At 50.7% G+C, this 27,994-nt stretch overlaps 1 protein-coding gene across 1 annotated transcript; it reads right to left on the reverse strand.

Moving 5' to 3' along the window:
* phlpp1 (PH domain and leucine rich repeat protein phosphatase 1) lies at window positions 1-27,811 on the reverse strand. The gene is made up of 17 exons (XM_037275703.1): window positions 25,523-27,811; window positions 11,044-11,240; window positions 10,543-10,668; window positions 9,391-9,539; window positions 7,212-7,358; window positions 5,885-6,112; window positions 5,155-5,357; window positions 4,950-5,010; window positions 4,582-4,677; window positions 4,261-4,416; window positions 3,990-4,190; window positions 3,764-3,926; window positions 3,533-3,663; window positions 3,056-3,169; window positions 2,609-2,803; window positions 2,003-2,231; window positions 1-1,814 (listed from the first exon to the last, which is right to left on the reverse strand). Exons 1-17 carry the CDS (start codon window positions 27,045-27,047, stop codon window positions 495-497), a joined length of 5,241 nt encoding a protein of 1,746 aa, XP_037131598.1. The 5' UTR covers window positions 27,048-27,811; the 3' UTR covers window positions 1-494.
* Window positions 27,812-27,994: the final 183 nt, after the last annotated feature.

A 27,994-nucleotide genomic window follows, 5' to 3' on the forward strand; every position in this document is an offset into this window, starting at 1 on the left:
TAGGCCGAGCGAGAGCCAGGAATTACTGAAGAAATACAGTATCGTAAGTGCCCTTATCTACAACGTGTGGTGTTACCGGTGTACCATTCCACAAAGTTGAGAGTAAAAAGATGATGTGTGTGTGTTGCTCTTAAAAAGGTTTTCTGCTGCTTTCGAGTCAAACGATATGGTGAGTTCAAACGAGTTCAACTGAAGCGTGGGATGCGTATTAACACGCACGCATGTCTAAAAAGAGACTAGTATTGGTTACTGGGGTGTGGAAGGAAAGGGGAGAGAAACAAAAGTTCCATTGCTTGAATGAACAAAAGAGGATGTTCAAAAGGGGCCGGTTTCATTAAAGGGCTCATCTGCGTGGTTTTCGATCAGGGAGCTGCTGGGAAACAAAATGCAAAGGAACAGAAAGGCAGTTTGGAAAATGAGTCTGGAGTACTCAGGGGTGCGTGTTGTCATGGCGATGATGTCAATGGTGTGCATGCTGGGATGATGCTGGCGTTCTAGAGCGGGGTGTCAAAGTAGTCCGCCGGCTGGTCCGCCCCGGGCGGCTTCTGCTGCTTCTGCTGATGCTGTTTCATGATCTCTTTAACCTCCTCCTCCAGCTCAGGGGGGATGATGAACTGGTCGTCCGGGTCGGGTTGCGCCGGGGCGGTGAAATACCCGCCGGACTTCTTCGAAGGGGCGTCGGCGGCCACTTCGATGAGGTTGTGACTCTTCTCCTGGCGAGCCACCGAGCCGTTGGCCCGCCACTTTCCGGATGTCGTTTTGGCGCCGTCGCCGCCACTTTGCCACGCCTCGTCCTTCTCCGGCCCATTCTCATTGCCCGCTATGCTCATGTCCGCTCCTTCATCAGGGGGCTCGGGGGTGCACGGCGGCGGAGGGGGCGGCGGCGGAAGAGACAGCAGGCCGCGCTCGTGGCCAAAGGAAGACGCTCGCGGCGAGGACGACGACTCGGATTTGAGGCAGTGAACATCCGCTTCGACTTCCACCCGGCTTCCGTTGGAGAAAACGCCGGCGATGGGCTCCTCGTCCTCGCTGTCCAGCCCGTTGTCGGAGAGAGCGCTGGAGAAGGTGGCGCTGGACAGCTGGCGCTGGAAGGAGCTGGCCAAACAGGCGGGGTGAAGTGCGCAGCAGCCGCGGGCTAAGGGTAGCTCGGGGCCGCTGAACAGATACTGGCAGGGCTGGGCGGCATGGGCCTGCTGCTGCAGCTGCTGTTGCTGCTGCGGCGGCGTCATGGGCTGGGCCTGGTGGTGCAGGTGCAGGGGAGGGTGGTGGCCCGGCTCATGCAGCAGCACCAGGGAACTCTGCGGGGGTTCGTCGGACGAGGCGGTGGAGCCCACCTCGCTGCTCATCTCGCTGGTGCTGATCTCACTGCTCATCTCGCTGCAGGACGACGGCGGCACGGGCAGGGAGCCGTCCGAGGGGCGCTCCTTGATGCCCGCGGAGGACGCCGACGCCGGGTAGGGGCCCAGGCCGGGGCTGGGAGGTGGCCGGGGAGGGTCCGAGCAGCAGCAGGAGCAGCAGTCTTCGCTGACGCTGAGCTGGACCACCACGGCGCTGAGGCTGTCCGTGCAGCCGTAGCCCTGCGCCAGCGTGCACAGCTTCTTGGCGGCGGCCAAGCCGTCGGGCACGTTCCGCACCGCCTCCACCGCCTCGCCGGGGGACACGGCGTCCCACAAGCCTCGGCTGCCCAGGATGAAGAATTCGTCCTGCGGGGTGAGTGTGACTGTCTGCACGTAGGGTGACGGGATGACAGACGGATAGAGGAAGGAGTAGCCCATGATGCGCGTGGAGTCTGTCACGCCGTTGACCTTGTTGTCCTGCGGGGAAAATTACAAAATACATTTAGAACGTCGTCATTTCATAGCTTTTATGTTTGCTGCAGCTTCCAGGACGTGTGGATATAATTTTTTTGTTTGTTCCAATTAGACTTCAGCCTCCATCGCAAGGATTTGGCACCATCTTCTGGCATCCAAAGGTGCTGCAAAGTGTGACACATTCTCCTTACCTCTGTGACAATGGCACGGTGCTGCCTGATCCGGCGATATTCCTCCTCCAGGCCGACATTGTGGAGGAGGGACAGGGACAGGGGCTTTCCGTTGCGGCACAGGATGGCCTGACACTTGCCCACATTGGCGGCCGTAAGAACGAAGCAGCCGCTGGGGTCGGTGGGATCGTGGCGGATGTGACACAGAGCTGCCGAGCCGCCCAGCTTCTGCCCGGCCGTTCCCAGCTTCCTGCGATGGTAACAAGGGAGCAGCCACAATTACGGATCCAGTAAAGGTAGCGACAAGTTTGGGAGCTAAGCTTTATCTTGAAGTAATGTGAATTACAACGAGTGGTGGGAAAATGAAACTTTCAATTTGCTTCATGGACCAGTTGTTGTATTCTTTGACTCCTCTAGATGGCACTGTTGGTTTAAGAAATGGCAAATCAGTGCCATCTTGAGAGCCCAATAAACATGACTGGTTCATGAATCTTGAAGCGTCATTTTCCCATCATTACATTTAACCATTTTCTACAGTGCTTAGTCTCACTAAGGTCACAAGTAATAATAATAAGTCATAAGATCCATCACAACACATCCGTAGCTGCTTTTAAACACGAGATGGACCTTTGCATAACAAGGAACGTGTTGGTCATGTAGTCCTCTTCGCTCTTGGTCTTGTGCAGCTCCTCCGCCAGCACATCGTTCATGGTGCACTGCAACAGGTAAGGCACCTCCACGTTCCTGTCGCCGTCAAACACGCCGTAAAGAGCCTCGCGACTCCCGCAGAACCTGTTTACCGACAGCGCTGCCACGCACAATCTGAAAAAGGAAAGAAAAATGGCCGTGAAGGGTCGCCATATGTGTCTTCTGCTCGCTATCGATTACGCGGCAGGCTGATAACCATGGTAACGAGGCTACTCCAACACGTATATTGAGCGAGAGGCGCACGCACGGCTTGCTTCTTTTTTTCCCTTTGTCCGTGCGGAGATGTTTTCTATTAGCACCCTTAATAAAGTCGAGAGCCTCCACTGATTCTTTTTCCCCCCTCTATTATTGACTGATTAAACTCACTTGTTTTTGACACCCGAGGCCTCCGTGTAACCGTGACTCCACACAGCGGGCCCGCCAGGTGCCTCGTTCGATGAGAAGGTCGGCGGCGGATCAATACGAAAGCAGCGAATATTACTGAAAGAGCAACAAGAAGTGGAGCAAACTCAGCCGTCTTGCGTAGAAGCGAGAAGGAAAAAAACACAAAGGTAGGACGAAAAGCAAGCACACGCTAACAGACCAAGCCCTGTTTTTTCCCCTTAAATTAATTCAAATGCATATTTTCATTTCACATTAATTTACTTCATTACAATGAACAATATAAAAAGTAACAAGACATAAATATACATTGATTTAACTGAATGGAAATGAATCATTTTAATACTAAAACAATTTCAAACATTTTACGCATACATTTTACATTTGTTTAAATCTCCTCGAACTTGTTTGTTGGTTTTAAATACCCAGTGTGGCCCCGGGCACCAAAAAAAAAAAACTCACTTGAGCTGCTCAAGGGTTTTGTGGTCCAGGTTGAGACGAGGATTTCCAGTCAGGTCCAGTTCCTGAAGCTTTGGAGGCAAATTCTCCGGCAGCGTGATCTCATTCAGCTCGTTGCAGCTCAGATCCACGCACTGACGTCAGAGGAAGACGTGCAAACGCTCACGCAAAACGATTGGCAAGCGAATCTTTCGGTACAATTTCGTTGCCGTGTATCATACTATGTGGCCTTACTTTCATTTCCATCAGCTGCATGACCTCAGGGAAGACCTCGATGGAATTGGAGTGGGCGATGAGCGTGTGCATACGCCGGCAGTTCATGATGGTGGTGGGCACAGTTTTCAGCGTGTTGCCGCTTAGGTCCACCTCCTCCAGCTCTTCCAGCTTGGCCATTTTGCTGGTGGAGTGAGGACAAAGTATTTATATCGTTGATCCAACTTTGTTATCAGTGAGCGTTTACCTTGCCGGGAAGGTCTGGAGGTGGTTGTAGGCCATGTGAAGGACCCGAAGGTGCGAGTGGCCCGTTAGCATGGGAACGCACTTGTCCGTCAGGCGGTTGTTTGTCAGATAGAGCTCTTGCAGGATGCTGTGGCTCTCTTCGGACAGCGTGGAGGGAGGCAGGTGCTCCAGTTTATTGGCTGAAGCGTTCACGCATCGTAAACTGGAAAACGCAATGACAAGATGATGACAAAGGAAGTCCCACTGGAAATTCTTCTCATTCTTGCAGCTACCTGACACATTTGAGGAACAGGTTGCAAGGCAGCTCCACCAGTTGATTGTGGTGCACATCCAAAACTTCCAGCAGGGGGCGCTCCACCCTTTCAGGCAGCTTCTGCAACTGGTTGTGTCCAACGCTCAGCTTCCTCAGGCTGCAGCTGCATAACAACCTGCGGCATCAAGCAGCAGGACCCAGATGGCTTTGTCAGAGAACCTCCAGCATAGGCATATATGGGAGGTGTGCCGCGTACAAAGGGACTTCTACAATTTGGGGGAAGCGAGTGTCTGATGTGATTTATGACCCTCGGTGCCGCATTCCATTTAGAGACACTCACCGCGCTGGGAGCTCGCCGACCAGGTTGTGGCTGGCGTCCAGCACTTCCAGTTTCTTCGCTTCGCACAGCCAGTCTGGCAAAGACTCCATAAGGTTCCTTTGGAAGGAGCGGTGGAGGGGGGGCAGAGAAAAAAAAAACAGGGCGATGATGATGACAAATGGTGTGCAGTTTGTTAAAGTGCGGCAGCTAATATTTCTTCCGTGTGTGCTTAATTCACCGCGGTGCCAAGAGGAAGCGTTTTCAAGGCCGAGATTCTGATTAAGTGCTTTGAAACATAAATCCCAACTCCAAGATTACTGTCTTTCCACTGACCTCACTTTCCACATTTCACATTAAAGGTCATTTTATCTTCTTGGCATTTTTCTCACCGTGAGATGTCCATGTAACTAAGATTGGAGGGCACGGGACTGACATCCAGGCTCTGCAGCTCTGCGGGGAGAAACGCAGACCCATTAACCTACAGCAAGGACGTCGACAAAAACAGGTAGCCGGGAAAACGGACGGGAGACGCGCCACGCGACATATTCACACCGCTCGGCTGGGTCTGAAAGGAAGGAGGAGCTTGGGACCCACCGTTGTTGGAGGCGTAGATGCCCTTGAGCAGGCAGCCCTTCACCTTGAGGACGGCGATTCGGTTTCTCTCGCAGTGAAGCACCTCCAGGCGGGGAAACACGGAGGCATCCAGCTGCGTCAGCCGGTTGTCCCTCACGTCCAGCTGGGTGACGTGCCGTAGCAGGTCAGGCTCATCCGGCACCATGTTGGAGATCTTATTCAGCCTGGTGGAACACAGAACACGTGTTCAAAAGCGGGCATATTAGGTGTATCATCATTTTCTAATTGCTTGTATACTAATCCAAATCGTCGAGTGGCTGCCAAACACATCGTTCATACTCGACACCCTAAACAGGAAGCCACCTAACTTTCATTAAATGCAACTAGAATGAAAATTTGAACCTAAAAGCTCCCGACGGCGAGCCAAAGACGCGACCCACTCGGCCGCCCTGCCTCGTTTAAAAACCCGTGATTCAAAAAGTACTCCGATGCTGACATGCACTAAAGTAACTGCCCTATAAACTCTTCCACGTGAGCATGTCGCAAGCACGTTTGTTTTACCGATTCTTTTTACTGATTGAGCAAAGTTACAAGGGGTGAGGCATTAACTTGCAAATAGCGTCATTGCAACTTAACCTATGGCGGCCAGACAGCCGTCGGAGTCACGACGAGCAAATCATTCCATGATTCGCTGTGGTCTGGCTTCTATTTCTTTCCATCACGAGAGGCACAATCAAAGTTCAACCTCTACCTGAGATCGACGTGTTTGACGCGGAGCAGCCGGAAGTTCTGCAGGGTGAGCGTCTCCAGGTTGTTGCCGGCCATGCACAGCTTCTCCATGCAGGCCAGCCGCTCCAGCACCTGCGGCACGTGGCCAAACTGGTTGAAGGAGAGGCCCAAGTACGAAAGCCTCTGGAGGGTGCCCAGCTCTTCGGGGAGTTCCGTCAGGCTGTTGCCGTCGAGCAGAAACGTTTGTAAACTGTGTGGGTGGGGGGGGGTTAATGAAAAGAAACCAATGATTAGTGCCCATGAAGGAATGCAGTTGCATAAAACGACCAGCAGGTGGCGTCAAGCATCCAAGCGGCCACTTCTGGTATGTGCAGCATACAGGATCATTCCGACAGATTAACTTCTCATCGCACTCACTCATGCGGCCTGTGCGTGCCTTTATGTTCATGTTCAATCAAAGCCGTCCGAGTGCAGCTGCTGAATCACGCCTCGCTAATGGCAGTGCTTCTCCTAACATATCTCAAAACAATAGATTGGCTGTGCGATGACTGAGATTCGGGGCTACGTGCGATGACTTACATTTTGCCATGATAAAAGCAAGGCTGAAAACTTTCAAGACACACATTATAAAGTGAAAAAGGAAAACTTGGGCGCAGCTGCTCTCACTTCCAAGCCAAAAGGTAAGCAGAGCTGCACCGGCTTTGATTGGATGAACAGATTAGCTTTCAATTTTTGTCTGTCACCCTAAGTGCATATGCAGAATTTTAACAATCCTCGCGTGACTCAAGAAGAAACTTCCTCCTTAACTAAATGAAATATTTCACAAAACACGTTGACACGCAATCCGGTTATCAGTCAGTGTTAGGTCACATGGTCACGCCAGACAAAACCTCAACTAATCCCATCTGACATAAAACAACAATTTGATTTAAGAGGCCTGTAAAGCAAAGCGGAGCGGAGTGCTACAAGCAGGCAGCGAGTAAACGCATCAAACAGGCCGAGAATTAATACGTAAAAAAAAAAAAAAAAAACAGCAGAGACGGACGGCCGAGGGGGCGGGGAAGACGACGTCTGAATGCCTCAAAAGGGGCCGAGCGTGTTGGAACTAGCGAAGCGCCGCACGGCGTTTGCACTGCCAGGTGCTTGTTACTAGGTAACAGCTACATTTGACTATGTAAACTTTGGACGCCCGGGGGTCAGGTGAAAAGTTCAGCCACTTTGAAGCTCGTGACGACCTCGTCTAAGTTCTGTCAATAAAAAAAAGGGTACTTCAATAAATTGTCCTTTTTTCTGTATGTTTGACTTTGCGCCCTAAAGACCAAGGTGACTTGCACCCCAGTGTTACCTACTTGGTCATGGCCCCCACGGAGCCGGGCACAGAGGGCAGGTAATTGCAGCTGAGGTTGACCTCGGTCAGCGTGGGGATGTCACAGATGGCCAGCGGGAACTGGCCGAGGTGGTTGTTGGACAGGTTGAGGCTCCGCAGACGAGAGAACCTGAGAGACACCACACGGCATTAAGAGCCTCTTAATGGAGACTTGCAGTTTAGCAAACACAACCCTGACGTCTGTGTTGTCTATTCAAACCGAGAGCGCTGACATTTGGAGAGGCGTCCCAAAGCAGAAGGGTGACCTTCACGTGGGGCGACACTCCCTCATCTGTTTTAACTCACATACCTGAAAAGAGGCAAGTTGTTTAAACTGCCCACAATGGATTTTTTTCATCCCACTATTTACATACACACACACACACACAAAGGTGACCAAAAAAAAACAGGTCTGCACGATTGATCAGAGCTGGCAAGTCATTCCTGCTGAGGGTGACTCCCGCGGGCAGTGTGTGTGTGTGTGTGTGTGTGTGTGTGTGTGTGTGTGTGTGTGTGTGTGTGTGTGTGTGTGTGTGTGTGTGCGCGCGTGTCATTCAGCCATTCCATCAACCTCTGCAATCTGCTGAGTAATACCCGTATCACTTTCCTACTCCTCTGCTCGTCTGTCCTATCGTGCCATCATCTTCGAACATGCGCCTGCGTCCTTTGCGTATCCGCCTGAAGCCGCTCGAGCGATTTTATCTCCAGCAACGAGTTTATGATCTAACAAATCTGTTTGTCTCTGAGCAGGATTAAAGGACAGTTTGACAAAACTCAATGGAGGGGGTGTGTGGCATGGCCTGTGGTGGAAGAAACTATTCAAATGCAAGAAGGGGAGATGGATTACTTGGATTAATAAAATAAAATAAAATAAACATTGGATGGATGACAACCAAAATACACAACTTGGCATTCATCACAATTTTTAACCAGCACGTTAACAGCTTAACCAAACAAACGAAGTGGAATTTGCGTTGGTAAGCAAACAAAACAGACGATCATCAATATTTGTACTGCACTAAAAGTGAATTTGCATGGCCTGTGAGGAATGACCTCAGGCTCAGACAGGCTCACAGATGCATGCTGGGAACATTTGGTGCCAAAGGAAACGGCCAGTCCGATTATTGCCTATCTGATCTGCCGCTAAGTATTTGGCCAGCAGAGCAAAGACGGCGGCAGAGAGAGGAGACAGTCCGTGCATGGCTCTCCCAAAAGTGTGATGTTACATACACACACACACACACGCACGCACGTGCAGTGCTTGTGATTTCTTTTTTTATCCACAACCCCAAAAACAGCCTTTCACAAAACAGTCCCAAAAAAGCACTCATGCACATGCTCTGTGCAAAAATAATTCTACTCTCAGCTAAACACGTCTTTCTCTTGACTGACCTCATTTTGTGTCATCGCGCTGAGTCAAACGAGGACGAGTCCACTCACGTTTGGCAGCGCTAAGGGGATGTTTCCGCATTTGGCGAGCGCGGAAGCTGTGCCTCGCCCACAATAAAAAAAATGAAAAACTGACTTTGTAATTGCTCGCACAGGGCTACGGTCCGATTGGAAATGTTCCGCTTCTGACTTCGGATCACAGAAGCCCGACTCGTTCGCAATTTGATCCGAAAAAAGCAGCACGGGAGAGTGGATCGTACGTTTCCACAAGCGCAACGGCGCTCGGGCGTTCCTGTCATTGCATTTGAACAAGAAGACGACCGAAGCCCGTGGACACGTACTTTTCCTCTGAGAATTACGAGTGTTCTCTTTCTGCAAGCGCTTCGAATCAACAGAATCCGCCGGCAATCTTGAGCATCCACGTGACTGAGCGCACAATCACGAGCTATACTGTACACGTTGGCAGCGGCGCTTCCTCGGAGCGCCGCAGTACGCATGCAGCAGATGGTGGCGAGAAGGAGTCACATTAAAAGCGCCCCTGCTGATGAATATGGCCTTCTGGGCTTCTTTGGCTCTGCCTGCTACATTGCTAGCCTCTTTGGCCCCTCATTCCTGTTGTTCAGACTGCAGGTGGGACACCTTAGCGGTCCAAAGCGGTCAGTCACGGTCTGCTAAAAGGAATGCTATTATGCTGTGCTGTAAGTGACTTTTTTCCCCCATCAGACAAATATTTTAAGCAAACTGAAGAATGCTTAGTCGTACGAATGCGGTACCTCTGCAGCTGCTGCAGCCATTGGTCGGCGGGCAGGAAGTTGTGTTTAAGGTTGAGATGGGTGAGGTCGTGACTGTAGAAGAGGTTGGGGGGAAGCTGTTCCAAGCTGCAGCAGGACAGATCCACAGAGTTGATCCTCTGCGACACCATCTAGAAAGGGGCCGGCGCGTGGGAACAGAGACGCGAGCGGTTAAGGGAGATTATAATCTGGACAACGCTGTGCGCATGCGGATTAGAGCTGAAGGGGGCAAGCGGCACCAATCGCTTTCCAACTCGCCGAGAAGAAAGGAAAAGCGCAGCGGGTTAGTTCAGTGACCTAACGCATCATCGTGTTAGCTGGCCAACTGCATGCGTGCGCATGGCTTGCTTCTTGGCTAGCACATCAAATACAGACAGGACCGGACACTTGCTTGTTCGATAGCAAGAATTGGACCCGGAAGAAATGGACAAATTCTATTTTAGTTGTTGTGAAACTGAAAGGTGTGAGGTGATTTTTTTTTTTTTCGTATCATATTGTACTGAGCGCCAAGGGGAGATGGCAGATAAATAAAAAAATATATTTATCTTCAAGCTCATAAATCTCTAAGGGGAAGTTCTCCCTCAGGGCGGACGTCAGAGTGAGGAGGCGGCGACCTTCATCAGTTGGCATCTTTGAGTCTTGCTTGAGGCAGTGCTCGAATGCAAACCGGCCGCTCTCCAGCAAAGCCAATTTCACCAACCTTCAAGTCTGAAAGAACGTGCTACTGACACCTACTTGGACGTCCGACGTGACGGCGAGGGGGGGGCAACATGTATGTGTGGTCGCGGCTTGGCAGGCGGCGCCTTTATGCAGGCTTCTATTATGAGTGTCCCTCAGGGTGCTGCTGACATGCACGGCCCGATTCATATTTAGAAAAGAGGTTTTCTGGCTATGACCTACTTGAGTTCAAATGAGAGAAAGGAGAGGGAGCGAGCGAGGGAGGGAGGGTGATGCGAACTTTGAGTTCCACACTTAAGTGTGGACCACGATGAGGTACGCTCCCTTTGCTGCGCTTGCACATGCCGTGTAATCGTTCCTGTTAGCTTTTTTGGCGTGCGTGTGTTTAGTAATGCGGTCGGTTGACCCGTATGTGAAGCACACGCATAATAAGCACACGTTATCTCACGCTTTTACCTTGGCGGCATGTCTGTGCCAGCGGAGGTGTTCCGTGAAGCTGTCGAAGCTGACATAGTACGTCTGACTCTGAGGCCCGGCCGAGCTAAAGGCCAAACAGTGATTGTGCTTCTTTACTTCCTCTACCTGCAGACAAAACACGCACACGCACACACAAAAACAAACAATGAGAGGCATGAGCTACTCGAATGGCCGGTTAACGCGCTCAAGACGAAGTTATGTTACCATAAGGCTTTGTCATTTATTTTTTGTTATTTGTATTCAGTTTGCATTGATTATCGTGGCGAATGACGTCCATAAAGGTTAAACGTGTTAAACATTTCCAACGGAAAATCCTTCTGTATGTGTACAGTTCAACAGAGTGTAACCGTGACGCCGACTCGGTCCGTGACTTCTGCCGCTGTCGACAGAAACAATTACTGCATGTGTCGAGATGCGACGAGAGTTTGGGTCAAATTCATCAAGGACGAGCGTTGAGCATATCCGAAAGGGAGAACGTACTTTCCCTCCGATGAGCGGCAGGATGTGCATCTTCCCCGTCTGGCTCTCCTTGACGGAGGAGACGATGAGGCAAGTGCCGCAGAGGATGACCTGCCGCCTGGTCCAGCGGTTGACGGGCAGCTGCAGTTTCCCCTTGCGCACGTTGTACATCCCCGAGAGCTGCACCCGCTCGGAGCTCTCGATGTTTTGGGGCTTCCCTGGAGCACGAGAGGGAGGAGGGAGGGGTTGAGTAAATGTCCATTCTCTGGCCGAGAATGAGCGCACACTGTACGAGATTAAACTTGGCAAGACATTTGTTATGCAATTTGAGTGCCGCGGTAAAACAGAAGCAGGAAAATAAAAAAATGAAATATAGGCGCATAAAATTCTTACACATCACGTTTGCACCTGTGTGGCAATCTAAAGGTCTTGAAATGGTGATTGTAGGAGTATTTAAATGAGCGCACTAAAGGTTAACGACTCGCGGCATATCCGAACAGTACAGTATTATATCAAAAAAACGCAACTCCTCGGGGGGTCAGATCATTTGGGAATTAAGCAATTTTCCATCCATCCATTTTGTTTTATGTGGGCTGCAGCCAATCCCAAACGACACCCCAATTAGAGGCTGACGACGGTGGTCAACTTTTAAGGTGGAAGGTGGAGCTCTAACCAGAGCAGGGTTGGCATCCCAGGTTAGCATCCGAGCTACATTCATTCAGCGCAACCGTAAGCCTCACATGTCCTACTTTGAATATTGCAATTGAATAGTCTGGATTTGACGAGTATAATCTCCCATCCAGTGCCAGGTACACTTGTGCTGTGATCTGGTGTCAGTCACCTCGCCAAGCGGCCCGCCAAACCCGACAATCAGGTTTGCTTATCGGACATCCTTATCAGACTCGCGACGCCTAATCGCCGAGTGGGTGAGGCTAAATTATGGGAAAAGTTTGAGAGCTGGGCCACGTTCATCGGCGCTTGTAGCTTTAATTGTGGTTACAATTATTGAATGAAGTCGATTTTGTTAAAGTGTTATTTGTGATCGCTGACCTTTTGTCCGCCAATCTTGTGTTTGCAGCAAAATCAATTGCTTAGTTTGCAGGAAGCGTTTGCTTTGGCTTGTCCAGTGGATAACGTGACATGTCGATTGTACACGTTGGTGCTTCCACGGCAAAGGTGGAGACGTTGTCCCTCGTGTAGCCATCGACTAGTCTTGTATCTCTCCAAGTAACGCCGCACTGTCAATTGTCAACTCTTGTCTCGCTAAAAGTAGTTCTTGATTGCTGCTGCGCCGGTATTTAGTTGCCTTTCTGAAACAAGTGGAGTGTGCAGGAAGCAAATGATCTTGAGCTTTTCTATCTGCTTTTAAGGGCCATCGCAAGTGCCCATTTGCCAGCATGCCCTAACCAACACTGCTTTTAGCAACTAGCTAAGCACGTTTACATTTTTGATGCGATAAACAGAAGCGGCGGCTCCCTCGGATTTGATTCTAAATCCAGTCGACAGCAGGTGGTCCGAACCCTTCTCACATTTGAACTTGGGGTTTGTGGTGTTTACCACAGGGCAGGATGCTGCAAGTAGTTGACCACTGGGCCATGTGCATATTTGGTTCTGGTTGCTAAGAAACAACCGGGCGTCTTTTTGCAAAGTAGTTACAGCCCTGGTACAGGTATACGTAATTTTGTGCGCTGGCCGTCAGTACGGCACTCATTTGCCAGTCCGTCGATATCCACGCAAAGCTATGCCGCATCTTAGCCGGTGAGTAAGCAGCCTGCCTAGCGCCTTCTAACTTTGCCATAAGGCAGAAGTAACCAGCAGGAGGAGAACTGCATGTGAGGCATTAGAGAAATTATTTAAAAGCTTTTAGCCTCAATATGTCACATGGGCACATTTTGTGCTATTTTTAGGCCCTTTTGTTGAAACGTGCCGTCCGCCAGCGATGCCAGCCAAAATATGCTCCTCAATTTCTTCTTAATCGTCGCTAATATGCGCAAACACGCACTAACAATAATCGTTGTGTCCGTCTCATCGGCCCTCCTAAATGTTGCTGGAGCGTGAAAGTCAAAGCCTGCCTGCTGCCTGCGGAAGGACAAACTTTCCAGTTGTGTAGGGAGATGGGAGGGACGCCCACGTGAGCATCCTGTTTACACTGCTGGAGGAAGCCAATGGAGGCTCTTGTCTTAGCTCAGACGTCAAAAAGAATTTCTGTAGTCCACGTGCGACACCTACGCTGAGAGTATTTTAAGACGACATGATGTTACTCATGCTGGGCATCCCATTGTCTTGGAAGGATGCAGCGGTAAGAAGCAGAGCTGGGTGGGTGTGTGTGTGTGTGTGTGTACTGGACAAATCTATTCCTAGACCGACTATGACAGGAGTGTGTATGTGCGCATGTGTGTGTGTGTGTGTGTTCCTGGGGATGCTTCCTTCCTTTTCCACAAGTTCAGGATGTGCGAATCTACACACGCTCACTAAAGACGACATCACCAACTACTGGCCAAAGGCGAGAGATGTGGTGGAACTTGAGGACGCGCTTGACACAGCTGCCTCACAGTTCTGAGGCCGAATTCCGGCTGACTGTGGAGTTTCTTCTTCCCGAGTTTGTGCGGGTTTTTTCCTGTTGCTCCGACTTTCGACATCTTGTTTGTAGCCTATCCCCAATTTGACAACCGAACCCTACTTGGAAATCCTACTCGAAAGTTCCTCTTTATTGTTGTTTCCTTTTTTTTTCTACATGGTTTAAAATGGCAATGGCGCGCGAGCTCGATTGGAACGACAGTTAAGGATAAATGAATTATCGTTAGATTGCTGGACTAGAAACACAGATGAGCACGATGTCTTTAACACGTTGCCCCACTGGCCTCGATATCTGTCATTGTTAGCAATCGGTACCCAAGGCTGACCTCCCTCCCGCCATCCATCCCTTCATTTACCAGATTCTGTTCTTTTTCCCACACTCTTGAAGTTTCCCGGCGATAAAAAGGACACATCCTCGCTCAATCATCCCGGCCTCGCTAAATGCAAGCTGACATCGGCGCACCTCGGCTATACGACGGGGGCATGCGGTACCGTGGGCCAGCCGTGACCCACATAAGTCACGGAAACACATTTGCGGCATCTATAGCGGCGTAGACAGATGTGATGAATCCCAATAATCCCTCAGCCTCTGTTCCACTCTTCCTAGTATTAGCAACTTAATCAATCTATTATATCCATAGCTAGTGGATATGGCTTAGTTCAGGAGCCATCAATAGGAGCTTATGCTAATCAAGAGCTCGACCCCTGCGAACGCTGAACTGTTCAAATGAGGGATCAGCGCAAAACTGGACCACTAGGACAGAACAGTGGTCTGTTCAGTATCTGCAAAAATTGCCGGTACCTGATGAAAAGCATGCAACTGGACTTTCAGTGGACACGATATATTTGACTAAAGGTGACAACAATGGGGGAAAAAACAGGCACAGATAAGACAGAGCGAGAACAGTTGTTAGCCTGTGACACAAATAGCTTGCCCTGCACTTTGCCGTCCGAATTGCTCTACAGCACCGCCGGGCCGGGCACGTTGGCAGAGAAAAGGACCGTTTGCCACCATCACAAGTGAGGTGAGCGGCCATTGTTACCGTGGCGCCTCCTTCTACCCTCGCGTCGCCTTTTACCCTTCAGCAGAGACACGCTTTCAAAATGTGACAATCGATCCCGAGGCGCTTAAATGCCACGGCTTCACAACAGATGATCTTGAAAAGTAAAAGCACCAGATGACCTCACACTAAGACGACGGCAAAAATGAAGAGTGCAAAATATTGGCTAATAAATCTCTCAGGGTGTAAATGCTAAAAAGTAGCATTAGCATTAAGGAGCAAGAATTTCTGCAACGTCTCGTGATGAGCACAGGGTAACTGACTGGATGCCATCTGCATCTGCCTGACTCCATCTGTTTTGTGCAGCTTCACGCGACTTGCATCAAAAATAGCTCACGTGCATATTTCTAGCCGGCCGAGAGCGCGCCTGTGAAACGTTTGTCGACGTGTCTCGTGGAATCACCAATGCTGTCTTTAGTGATCGCCTCCGCGCAATTGAATCCAGTAAAGGTATTGTTGAAGTGACATTTTGGGGGAAAGTTCATTCAACTTGTTTTAGACTCCAAACTCATGATACCAGATTCAGGTCAAGGTTAACTCGACTGCAGTGAGTTGAAATTCCAAAGTGGATCACGCACACCAAATTATAATCAAATGTAAATCCCGCTTTGTTTAAATGGCAACACGAGCAGTTGATTAGCTCGCTGAGCTCCTCGTTACGGCCGGCGTTCATTGCGAACGCCATTAATTGAGCAAACAGGATTAAATTGCGCCGCAGTTTCGTGGTTAATCCACATCGGCGGATGCGTGTTGGGGCGGGAGGAGACGACTCGGTTGGCAAATTCAAACGCTCTCGACAATGAGATGATTTGCGATAAGATGACGGGAAGTGTACGCGAGTGGAAAAAGCTTTGTGACATGAGCGTTGGCGCTGCTGTTTACTGTCACGGAGTATCTTTCAGCTTGAGCGCCTCGGCCGTTGAGTTGTGTCACCGCTTGGCTATGCGGCTCTCAACGGCCATATTGACTGATTTTCTTTTTTTTTTTTTAAGCACTTGCAATCGTTTTAATGAGTTGTTGAAAATAGTTATTTCGTTAGTCTAAAAGGAGCTGCTGATGAGCTCGTGTCTCTTTTGTCGTTCGTGTTAACTGAACCGACGTTGACGCGAACAAAACCGCCGTCGGTCAAGTGAAACAAATCCTGTACCGGGATTATGCTAATTTGTGCTGACACAGCACACTCAATTACAGTGCTGGCAAATGTTTATTGACTGTAATTATGACATCACCACTTTGGTGCTAAACTCGGGCGTGTTCCTACATGTACAAATTCAAGTTACATCGCCACAAAGCGTCATGATGAATCCAGTACGGTTTGACATTTAGCTATTTAGCGCTATAGCAGCTGCTCGATCTTATTTTTGCAGACCGTACTATTGCACGATCTCTAAATCGCCCACAAATCGATGTGGCTAATTGCTGTTCCAAAGCAGAAGTGGATGCGGAAATGCTAGTGAAAAAAGGCCTCGCCACAAGGTTTATCAATCAATATTCCGCAGCTATAAATCTTGACAGAAATGACTTTTGGCGCTATACGGTGAAAGCCGCAGCGCCATTTAAGTCTGCGGCCCCGTCCTTCACACCTCTCCTGTGCGCCATGAACATGCTTTATCAAGTAATTCGATCAATATTTGCTAAAAACAGCCCCAACCTCAGAATTTCAGGTGTTTTTTCCCAGTTCCTCCTCAGTGATTCCCACAGTGGGGGGGGCGGATGCTGACGTAGATGAATGTGTGCACGCCCCCCGCCCCCTCCTTGCACAGAGCCGTCCCCCCTTCCCCCCAAACTCCACTCCTGCTGCTGTTATGTAACGTGCGTGCGTGTTACGAAACCTTACACTGGAAAACACGAGCCTGCTGATCAGCCAGCCACTCGGAGAGAAAGACTCGCATTAATAGAAGAGCTGCGGGGGATTTTTCGACCCCTCCCCACCTCCTTTTGTTCAAGACATGCTGATGTCACCCTGGTGAACAATGTGCGCGAGTGTGTGCGTTGCCTCGCACGCACGCACACCCACGAGATGTGTCTGATGTATGGCTGTGAAAGCGTGCAAAGCTCATCAATGAAAATGAAGTGTGTTTGTAGAAAAGTATGCGGATATAATGCGGTGGGGTGGTGGTGGTGGGGGGGGGGGGGGGTGTTCAGAGCGCCTACTGCTTTTTGTGGCAAAAGGGATTGATTGGAATAATGAATGGGGAGGCACGTAAACAAGGTGAAGTCAAGCAGAGGTGGTCAGTTCTCAGAAAGTGCAGCACAGTAAACACTTTAATCGCATTAACTGACTTGCACGCACGTAATTGTAATATTGCTTCAATTTCGCTCTTACCGTTGCTGCGAAAGGAAAAAGCACGACGCTTCTAATTTAGATGTTCCCCCCCCCCCCCCCCTTTAAAATGTTTGGACATTTTTTGATGAGTTGGGCTCCAGTTTACCTGGGACAGATATTACAAAAGAAGAAATAGATTTATTTTGGGGGAATAGATTTGTCCATTTTTAGGCTTACAGTCCAGTTGTCATGTAATTATGTCATGATGTACTATTAATATATTGGGACATGCAGTGTGAATCCACCCGTAGAATATCTTGCTGCGTGTGTACTCACCGACAAAGCCCACCAGTGTTTACGTAATACAGTGTAGTGTAAAATCAGCTCAAACGTGAAAAGTTGTCAGCGTGCGCATTTGACTCCTTGAAAGATGAATTAGCCGCACTCACACACACAAGAAGTGGCTTACTGTTGTGTGATTGTAAAGCAGGCCGAAGATCCAGGGTGGCCTGTTACATAACGTGCGCCTCTCTTTTTCCCCCTCACACACACACACACACTCACGGAACAAGACTCGCTGCTTATGCCTTCAAATTGAAAATATGAGCATGCAGTGACGCTGCTATCCATTTTCCTCTTTCCGCTCTTCCTCCTCACGTTCATATTTAAAGGCTGACTGGTTTCACGTGTCAGCCGCTATTTCTAAAGCAAGATACACACGGCGTGACCTCATTCTTTGTACAAAGGCCCATTTGGGAACATGTCACAATGTGTGCTTCGCGACCCTAACCCTAATCTTGACCTGCAAGAAGTGGACACGTGATGCACGACACCCTTATCGCCGCGCCCTCGGTCTCGCTTATCACCGAGCGGCTCAACGGGTGCACGGTCGACAGCTACGGGTCAGCGCCATCCGGGCACAGGGTGGCACACACACTCGCTTAGACTCATGAATGATGCAGCGCCTGCCCTCGGGCTTCCCGCTTTCTCGCTGACACGTGAGGACACATAACCAGCCGGCGGCGCGGAGAGAAGCGCACGCTGCGACGGCTTCTGTGACCTCGGCTGCTGTCGAAGCGGGCCTAAATTAAACGGCGCAACAGGTGAGCAAATTAGGGCCGAGAAATGTAATTAATAACAAATTCGTGCTTGATTAATTGACATTCACTGCTTGGAAGAAAAAAGAAAAGAAAAAAACACTGGCAATTTGCTGTCTTAATCTCGATGGGCAAAAGCCTGCACGACCTCGGCCAAGGCACTAATGGTTTCATTGCAAAATCAATGAGCAAACACTTCTGGAGCTTTCCATACAACTAATTACAACCTGACCTGATGACATATTAGCATGCTACGTATTGTTTAAAGCTTGTGGAGAGTGTGCGACGGCACGGCAAAGAAACTGTAGCCTCATCTTAAGATAGAGTGCGGCGTACCCCTCTAGATCCTGCGGCTGGGGCTTAGTGATGCTGCAACCAAACGCCCCTGACAGAGACCCCCCCCCTCAGGAAATGCAGCAGGGGATAAAAGGAAAGCATAGCGGCGTCAGAGCGGGGCTGACAACGGCAGCCTCTGATACGCCGACTAAAGAGGCGAGATGAGAACGTTAATTGGGAGGCTGGTGAGCGTTTGATGTGGCGGGCATACACACTTGCGACCGAGCAGACACTCCCGACTGTTTTGTGGCCCCGGGTTTCCCTGTTCCTTTGTACCTAGACAGCTGGAAACGGTGGAGGAGATTTTACATTCAGTCATTACTGTGGGGGGGGGGGGTTGTTGATATATCTGCAGAGGTTAGGCACCAAGCCCATAATCATACTTTCATTACTTATAATAGTGAGACAGCAGAAAATAGTGAGATGTTCTAATTATAGACGCATCAGGGGACGCGCATAAAAAGAAAGCAAATTATGGAGCTGCTGCCAAAAGCGACTACCTACGAAGGTGGATGGGCACCTTCAGTCAAAATTGAAAGGAATCTACTCTTCTTCTACTCTACTTAAAAAAAAAGAAAAAAGAAAATGCATTCCTGTACTCTGATCTGTGTGTGAGGTCACAGAAATAAGCTCTATTGATCTGCCTGTCCAGAAATTGGACAAAAGCGTGTGCAATTTGTTGTCTGCAACCTGGCCAGCCCTGGCAGCATTTCCTTCCAAAAGCATTTGTTCCAGGCAATCTTTTCTCTGATCAACTCACAGACGCCCCCGCTGATTTGTGGTGCCTTGTTGTTAATAATGCGAGCGAGAGGCCCGACTTCAAATTCTCCCGAGAGATCCGGCGAGAAGCGCATCTTGGCTATCACTTGTACTTAACCTCTGACGACGCTCGATATCAGACGCTGTGACTGGCAAACTGCATCGAATGCTCCATAACAAAGTTAAACACTATATTTTTGGGGGGGGGGGGGGTTCCGCAAGAGCTACGATCCACTCCGGCGTTGTCACGCATCGGCGCGCATCTGCAATCCGGTAACTGCTGCTACCAATTGGGTTGTTCTCTAATCCCGGCAGAAGGGCACGGTGCTGAGTAATCAGACCCCGCATCTGTGCTTAAAGCTACAATCAGTCCCGACTAAGAGCCGACAGAAAGGCCTTTCACACAAGGAGGGCGAAGGAGGGGAGCGAGCGAATGAGAGGAAGAGAGAGATTTAAAGAGCTACTCCCCCCACCCTCCCCAAACCACTAGTGAACGAAACGGGGGACTGCCATGTTGTGGCACATTCCCGCGGCCCCGCCGGCCGGCCCTCCCTCCCTCCTCCTTTCTCTTTGTTTTGTTTCAAATGTAACAAGGGCTGGAACAGTGGAGAGCTGAGGCGGGCATCCGGGGTGTTTTGGCTCGCCGTTGTGTCACATGCAGGGGCCATGTGAACGCCGTGCCACACGGACGGACAAGCGAGGGGGAAAGAAAGGAAGTCCTTTCTTTAATGAGGGACACTTGAGAGCGAAGCGGTCCAGATCTGGGTGATGCGAAAGTTAATGGCAAGCAAGTGCAGCTCTTTCTGCATTTTACGACCGTCCAAATGTAATGGAGCGGACAGGCAAGCCTGACGCTACAGTTGTCTGATTGGCATGCAAATACATTCCTTAAATGTCAGATTAAATGCCTTCTCATCATTTTTTTAATCAATGCCAGATAACCTCCCGAATGGAGTCAACAAAAAAGTAGGACAAGTTATACGACACGCGGGTTGTACTTTGCTCCTTCCTTGGGTTCTTTATCCTGTCATGTTTCCGTTCACACGCCGGCCAATGAGGAAGTGTCATTCCTGTATTTCAGCATTCTTTGAAGGAGACGACCTTTGAACCAGGTGATTTGAGAGCGCCAAACCCCTCCCAACTTGTGTCCTAACACGAGGTTTAAAAAGTGTGCAGACAACACAAAAAAAAGGATTCTGTGAGAATTTGCTCAACAATCCAAGTTGTTAAGCATCGATTTGGGCTTGGGGTGAAAGAATCGGCCTATTATTGGATCTTCATCCTGTGGGTGAAAATTGGAATGGCGCATTGACGCACTTGTCTTGCCCAATCGGAATTTTTGGTCGCCCCCCTTTCACGGCGAGCGCTGCAGATGTTGCGTGGTATTAGGCCGTGCTGCGGCTGATCAAAGCGGCGGCGAGCGAGCCCCCCTGCCGACCTGTCCCTAATCCCCCCCCCCTTCTTGCGTGCAGCCGAGGAGGGGGGCCGGTGCTTAGCTCAGGGACAATGGGCCTTTAAATGCCTGAAGCACTGAATTACCTGGCGTATGAAAAGTGTGTTTCAAAAAGCTGCTTTGCCTCTAAAAGTGATGAACCGATTATCAAATGAATCGTCTCGTATTTTAACAATCGTGTTTAGACACACACCTCACTTTGCAACTCCCACAAACTGAGAACGGCCAGCGGGGGGGGGCACCATCAGTTCATATCTTTGATCAATATTTTTTTTTTAGGTGACCGCTGATTGTTAGGGATGAAGAGCAAGTTGCAATAGAGAGATAGGGCGAGATAAATGAAAAGTGTCAGCTGGTGTGCAGGAGGAGGAGATCTAAGGGGCGAAAGCGAGATTGAGGGAGGGGGATCCATCGATCGTGGGAGCGCGAGGGGAGTAGAGCATGGCGGGTGGGAGGATTTCAGCCAAGGAGACAATCTCCGTTAAACAGAAGAGCGTTCCGCTCCTGGCTCTCGCTGCTACGAGCGGACGCGCCGCCGCCGCCGTCCTCTGGGTAGACGGAGACGCGTGTACCGCCCATTTTACCGCCCGTGGCTGACGTGTGAAAGGATGAGAAAACGGATAAAGACTCAGATGTCAATAAAAACCCAGACCAGTACGGTCAGAACACACAAAATCCACATAGGAAGTCCAGAGCCGAGATCTGAACCCCGCGGCTCCAAACTATGAGGCAGAGGTGCTAACCACTACTCCACCGTGCTGCCGCCTACACACACTTTAATTTGGAAAACAAAAAATAAGCGCAGAGAGACACCAGCGTATTGAGTTTAAGCTCGGGAACGTGTCAAATCTGATTACATAATTACATAATGACTCAGCAATAGCACGCCCATTGGATGTCAGGTGAGGACATGGAGGTCAGCCTGACAGCCTTTTCTTTTTCTTCGGGTTTCGAAATGTACATCGCAAACCGAAGACAGAACGGCCGTCCGGTCCGGTTCAGTAAAATCCAGTTTCTGTGACACAAATTAGTTTTGAAACGTGCTTCAGAGTGACCATTCATAAAAAGGCTTCTTCTCCTTCAGCCTGGTAACGGAGACGTACGTAATCATGAGCCAAATCTGCTTCTCCGGGCTTGTGCAAGTCAGAGAGACACAAGAGATGACAGACTGAGTGATTCTCTCCGTTTTAGCAGCGACCGACGAAGCGGGATCTTCATTAAGCCTTTAAACCCTGCAGAATCCTTGAAGTCATCACGTTAGCAGCCCGCCTCCTCGGAGAAAGCCCGAGGTAAAAAACGGAAGGACGCTTTTAGAGTCATCGAAGCGCCGTTGTCTTTTTTGAACACGTCTACGAGGAATGGAGACATTAGTAGCCGACTCGCAACTTAATTAATACAAGCGTCGCGAGATATCTAATTACCACGGCGCGCGATTATATTTCCATGTTGCCATTTGGCCATATTGATATTGTGTTCATTTGAATTTTAATTACGTCGAACGTCTTAAGGAGACCTATTAGGCGCGTTCATCACACGCGGCCAAATGCGAGCGCGGGCTGCTCGAGGCAATAAAGCAGAGGCTTAATATTTGCAAACGCGCATCACAGCAACACTGCAATATGGCTGCCGCTGAAATAGGTTTGGAGGATACCAAATCGCGGGGCAATAAAAAAGGATATCTTTTCAAATGGATGGAACATTCAGGTCAAAGCAATGTAGCCGTTATCATCGAGGTCTGATCAGATAGCATTTTATGAGCGTCCTGTCACAAACTACTTCCTCTTACCAAGTAGTGTAAAGTACATCGGAACACTCGTCCGTCAAGCAGCTATAAACAAACGTGGCATGCTTTGACAATGAATTGCAACTGGATGATTTCTACTTGTTCACCGTTGATCGTTCGTTATGCTTGTATCAACAAAAGACCAAAAAAAGTGCAATTTACAAGCTAACGAGTCCCGTTTGATAGGGCGAGCAGGGTGCAAAAGGCAACAAAGTGCCCCCACATGAGATTGTTTGCAAATCCGAGTTGGCTAATGAATCTAAATAATTCAGCGCGCCGCCTTGGCTTGGGAAAGAACTCGAGGTCCCGGGCCTCTTGGGAAACTTGGTGGCAATGTGCGTTCGGGCTCACTATGCCATTCCCTTTTCAAACACACACACACATTGTGTTTTGGAAGAGAGCCATCCAGCCAGCGGACAGCTTCATTACTTGCTGAGTAAAAGAGTGACCTGCACAGTATTCAAACGAAATCCACAGGAAATTGAGATTATTTTAGCCTTCATACGTTTGTGATTTATTTGGTGTGCGGTAACATTTTTCTGATGTGAAATGCTTCCAAAACTGTATCTCAACAAAGCACCAGATAGCGGCCATTTTCTCTTCCGGATCGCAGGAATGTAAACAGGAAGTGCACAAGTGAGTAGTACGAGTGTGCGCAAAGGATCCCGCGTCGCTCCGGCAGGCACATAAATAGCCGAGCCGCAAGCCAATTATCCTCCGCGGCGCAGCGAAAACACGTGCTGTTTGAAAACACGTGCACGATGACAGACTAAGCTCATACGTGCTAAACCGATGACTGCTTTGGTCGTTTACCGGCTTCGACCGCGAACATTAGGCTGTTTGGAGTCAAACCTATGTACAGTATTCGCTTACTCAAAGTGTGCTATTGCGAGAGACGCCTAGCCTCGGATTGCTTTGCTCCAACAACGAGCCGATTCTGTCTGGGATTGTACCAGGACCACAAAGCAGTTGACGAAATGATGCTGGATCGAGGAGGCCCGAATTCCTCAGTAGAAGCACACTTGGATTTCGTGGCAGAGCTTTGAGTCGACTGAGGTTGGATGCCTTTCTCACCATAATTGCCGTCAAGTATGCGAAGTTGGAACAGTACCGAAAGCATGCGCCAGTTGAATGGGTCTTCGCGTGACCTGAATTTGATTTCTGTCTTTACACCTGAGTTCTAATAATGCAGTCGGGGTGGGGTGCAAGGCACTACAAGAGGCTCCCTGTGCGGGCCCGCTCTGAGCGGATCACTCGTCAGCCTGCCAAAGAGGACAGCGGCTCTTTGATCCGAGGCGGCCCCGCTGTACATGCACATGTTTGGGTGTTTGGACAGAGCAAAAATGAGCTCCCTCCTCTGGTCACACGGCAAAAGCTTGACCTGACCCTTCCACGTTGAAGGTCAACCTGTCCTTTGGCGAGGCCCGATGTGTCCAATTTTATGCATCAAGCAAAGTTGGATCCAGTCGGGTGGGGGGGGGGGGGGGGGGCACAATGCTTTTATTGAGCCACATAGCAATCACACAATAGATACTACACTTCCTGTATCAAAAGGTCTGCGCAGACAAGGAAGCCTTCAGTGCGGCCGAGGACTACAGTGGCGGCAGCTGCGCCAGAGAGTCGCCCAGAAAGTCAGCTGAGGCTGTCTGTCTCCACTATCGGGCCTGAACCAAGCCAGCTCAACATGTGGAAGAATGGCATGACTACCCCCCCCCCCCCCCACACACACACACACACACACCCTCTCTGCACTTCCTCCGCAGTAAACGTGCTTGACATTCTCAAGAAGCCGGCGTACATTCCGCACGTGCTGTTGACGGCGCAACATGTGAAAGAGCGCGGCAGATGTCACGGTGGGGGTGGTGGCGGGCATCGAGCGACGGTCCCGGTTCAGACGAGACGCCCCGTCTGAGGCACCTATCCAAGTGCTATTCGGTGTCCCTCTGTGCGAGGCTGAATGAGCATTAAGGCCTTGTGCGCACGGCACCGTCGCCTTGGTTGGAGCTGAGGGAAAGGGAAGGGGAGGGGTTGCTTAAGTGAGTTACTCAGGTGACCGAGGTTAAGCCGTCTCACATGGGACGTGGCGGCGTCGCCCTCAGAACTTGTTTTTTTTCCCCCCCAGAAGAGCGAGAACAGGAGCGCTTGTGGCCATTGACAATGTCACGTTTGAGGACCGCCGCTTCAGAAAAGGAACCTCGAGAGCCTTACACGAGTAGTCCCTCCCCATCATGTCTCAGCGTCCCCCTTTTCACATCCCAAAGCAACAGCGTTGCATTGGAAAGGCTTTCCGAGCCGCGCCACAGCACGTTAACCCGGCTTGGCAGGAAGTTGTGACAGTTGCGCCGCTGCAGGCCGGTAGTACAGGCAGGCCCGGCGTAGCATCTCAATGACCACACAGTCCACACAGGGAGTTTTAGAGTGTCCCGGCCACGCTGCTCCCCGGCTCTGCTCTCCATCCGACCACAAAGGCATTCAGCCTTTTCACGGGGCGGGGGGGGGACCATAATGGGGCGAAAAGCTGGAACAGGGCCCCCGTGTCGGAGCGCCATAAGTTGTGGCGGCGGCTTTGTGGTGATGTCATGCGTGGCCATGGGAGCGCAGTGTGCGGCTGCGGTCTGACAAAAGGCGCCCGAGGCCCGGAAGAAGCAACACAAACAACAATAACGACAAGAGATATTTCAAAGAGGCCCGAGTTCAACTGCAAAACTTTGCCCAGCTATTCTGCTTGGATTTGAAGGGACGCTCGCAACAAGCCAGCCTAGCACGAGGACCGGATGCACAAGGATGCAACAGTCCAGTTCGCGGGCTTGGGAACCACCAAGGAGCGTCGAACATCAGCCAAAAATACGTTTTGTAGCCTTACCGTTGACAGCAGTTGCACACATTTAACACTGGTTTGAATAATTATGAAACATAAATCTATAAATCAAACATGGATATGTTAAATAGGACAGACATTCAACAGACACATTAAGTGCTTGTAACTTTAGTAATTAGGTGTATTGCGCCACGCAATGCATTCTGGCAACCTAAAACGGAACTTTTTTTTTCATACACTCTACATATTTACAGTTGGCCTTTCACCTTTACCTCTCATCTGTCAACATGGGAAAGACGGCAGCATCGTTAAGGCTCGCAACAACATTCAACAAATGAAAATGAACATACCTGCGTAGAAGCGCAGCAGGGAGCCCATTTCTGTGTTAAGGCCTTCCTCTTGAACTCTCCAAGGGTCCTTAAATCCAAGCTTAAAGAGAAAGTCAGTCTGGATCTGCAGGGGCCTCTCATCTGGGCTAAGCCTCCTGACTGCTTCGCCGTGCAGCTGAACATACAGCGTGGGGCTGGACTCCTCTGAGGAGCCTCCTCCGTGGCCAGGGGTCAGGGCCGATTTGCCGGCGTTGCGGCCCGGGTCCTGGATGTCAGGCGTGTTACCTGCTGAGCTGTCTCGGGAAAAGGAGCCGGCACTGCTGCTCGCGGGCAGGCCGTCGGCCATGTCGCTAAGGCAGACGTTGCCGCGCTGCTTGTAGCCGACACCGTTGGAGATGGGATCCAGGCCGGCGCCGGATGTGGGGCAGTCCAGCTCCAACTCATCCGAAGAGCTGCCGTACATGTCAAGGCCCTCCGTGGCGCTGTCGAACGACGGGCTGAGGATGGACGCGTCCGTGCCGAGGATCATGTCGTCGCTCAGGGAGTCCCTGTGCTCGCTGAGCCGGGCCCCGGAGCTCAGGTCGTCGAAAGCGCTGCTTTCCACATCGGAGCCAGAATTGAGGCCGTAGCTGTCGGTCCCATTCCTGTGCTCTGAGTCATCGTCGTTAGGGGTATCCATATTGGAGTTCAAGTTCAAGTCTGACAGGGACCCTGTTATGTTGTCTTGGGACTCTGACTCAGGGCTGAAAAGTTTTCCATCCTGTTGCCTCTCATCTGCATTGGTCATAAGCAGCAGTCTCATCTTGTCACCGGGGCGCCCCCCTAAATCGGACGCTTGCAGGCCAGGCAAGTGGTCGTATTCGATACCGGGGTCTTCGTTGACCTTGCACAGATTGTAGTTATACTCGTACTCGACGCTGCAATTGCCGTTTTGGTCCATCTTGGGGTTGTCTTTGCTTAAAATGCGCATGACAGAGGTGGACTTGCCGCAGAGTTTGCTGAGGCGGCTCGCAACCTCGCCGGCGGTGGTGTCCGCGGTGCAGAGGACCGGCCTGGGAGACGCGGACGTCAATCTGTCGTAGACGTGGATGGCGCCTCGGTGGAGGTCGGCTCTCACCCACTCGCGGTCGGCGGGCTGCAGCTGCATGTTTTGCCGGTGCTTGAGCAGCGTCTTGCGGTCCAGACTCCGGGTGTGCAGAGAAGCAGACGACAGGGCCGAGCTCATTTTGGAACCACCGCAGCCGGCCGTGACAGCCGAGGAGGAGGCGGCGGCGGCGGCGTTGCAGGACGCGGCTGTGGCGGCGCTGAGGTTCCGCTTTAAGCGCCTGCGTTTCAGCAGCAGGGAGCCGGTGTTACTGGATAAGCCTCGACCGTTCAACGCCGCAATTCGGCTCGCATGGGGAACACCGTTGCCGTTCTTTGCGTCTATGGGGGAGGGAGCTAGGTGTCCGCCGCCGTCCGTTGGAGTCCGCCGGCTGCTGGACACTCCGCTGGGCTTCTTCGCTAACTTGCATCCATCGTCAGCTGCAGCCTGCTCACTCTCCATCGTTGCCAGTGAGAAGTCCCCCGCTCGGAATAAATAAAGGTGCGCACTTGGTTCGGCCGAGCGCGTCTACATTTGAAAGCCCGAGTACGTTCCCACCGTGGTGAATACCCGCCAAACGGGCGGCGGCGGCGTCGGTCACTTGTTCCACTAGTAGTCATTCACTCCTCGCCTTTTCTTTCCCCTGTCGCCGTCTCCTCCGTCGCTCCGAGGGAACATTTTACCGATTCAAGTCGATGGAAAAGAGGTGGCAGGGCGCGCAGGGACATTTCAGGGCGGAGACGTGACTGCGCGTCCCGCTTGGACCAAAATACTCTGCTCGAATATGCAATGAACGTCGGCCGACCTCCTACGCAAATACCGCCTGATGGATATTCATGAGGAGGAGTCAAGATGGCGTTGCCACACAACAACAAGGCGGTGCATCCTGGGATGTGCGTTGTACCGGCTCGCGTCCCTCTTGGAACAGGGCTGGGAGGAAAGGCTTGAGAACTACATCTCCCATTTTCTCAGCTCTGGGCCATGTGAGGCGGCTAAGGAAGGGAAAGCTTCACTGGATGTTAACCGTTGGTTTAGCTTAGTTCCGTGGAGCGACGTATTTTCTCAACTACTTCAGTGATGTTGAAGAGACGACGGTCCTACTGTGGTACCCGCTGATAAAGTTGTCAAATCCGCAGCGAAAGAAAGCTTGGTGGCGTTTCTGTCAAGTGTCCAAGCGGATAAAGTTGCCACCGGGACGCCATTTCACGTGAGCGGCTCCTGTCGATAACAAGGCGTTTCCCGCCCTCTGGAGGACTAAAAGCGAATTTATATTCGTATCCGCGGGCCACAGCGACCCCGCAGGTGAGGAGGGCATACTGAAAACAACCGTTTTTTAAACAAATTTGAAATTCGAGGTCAGGGAAAGTTGTAGCAAGCAATATTGAGATACAGCTACTGTTTGAGTAAAA

Source organism: Syngnathus acus, chromosome 17 (assembly GCF_901709675.1).
Source record: "Syngnathus acus chromosome 17, fSynAcu1.2, whole genome shotgun sequence".
Classification (NCBI taxonomy): Eukaryota; Metazoa; Chordata; class Actinopteri; order Syngnathiformes; family Syngnathidae; genus Syngnathus; species Syngnathus acus.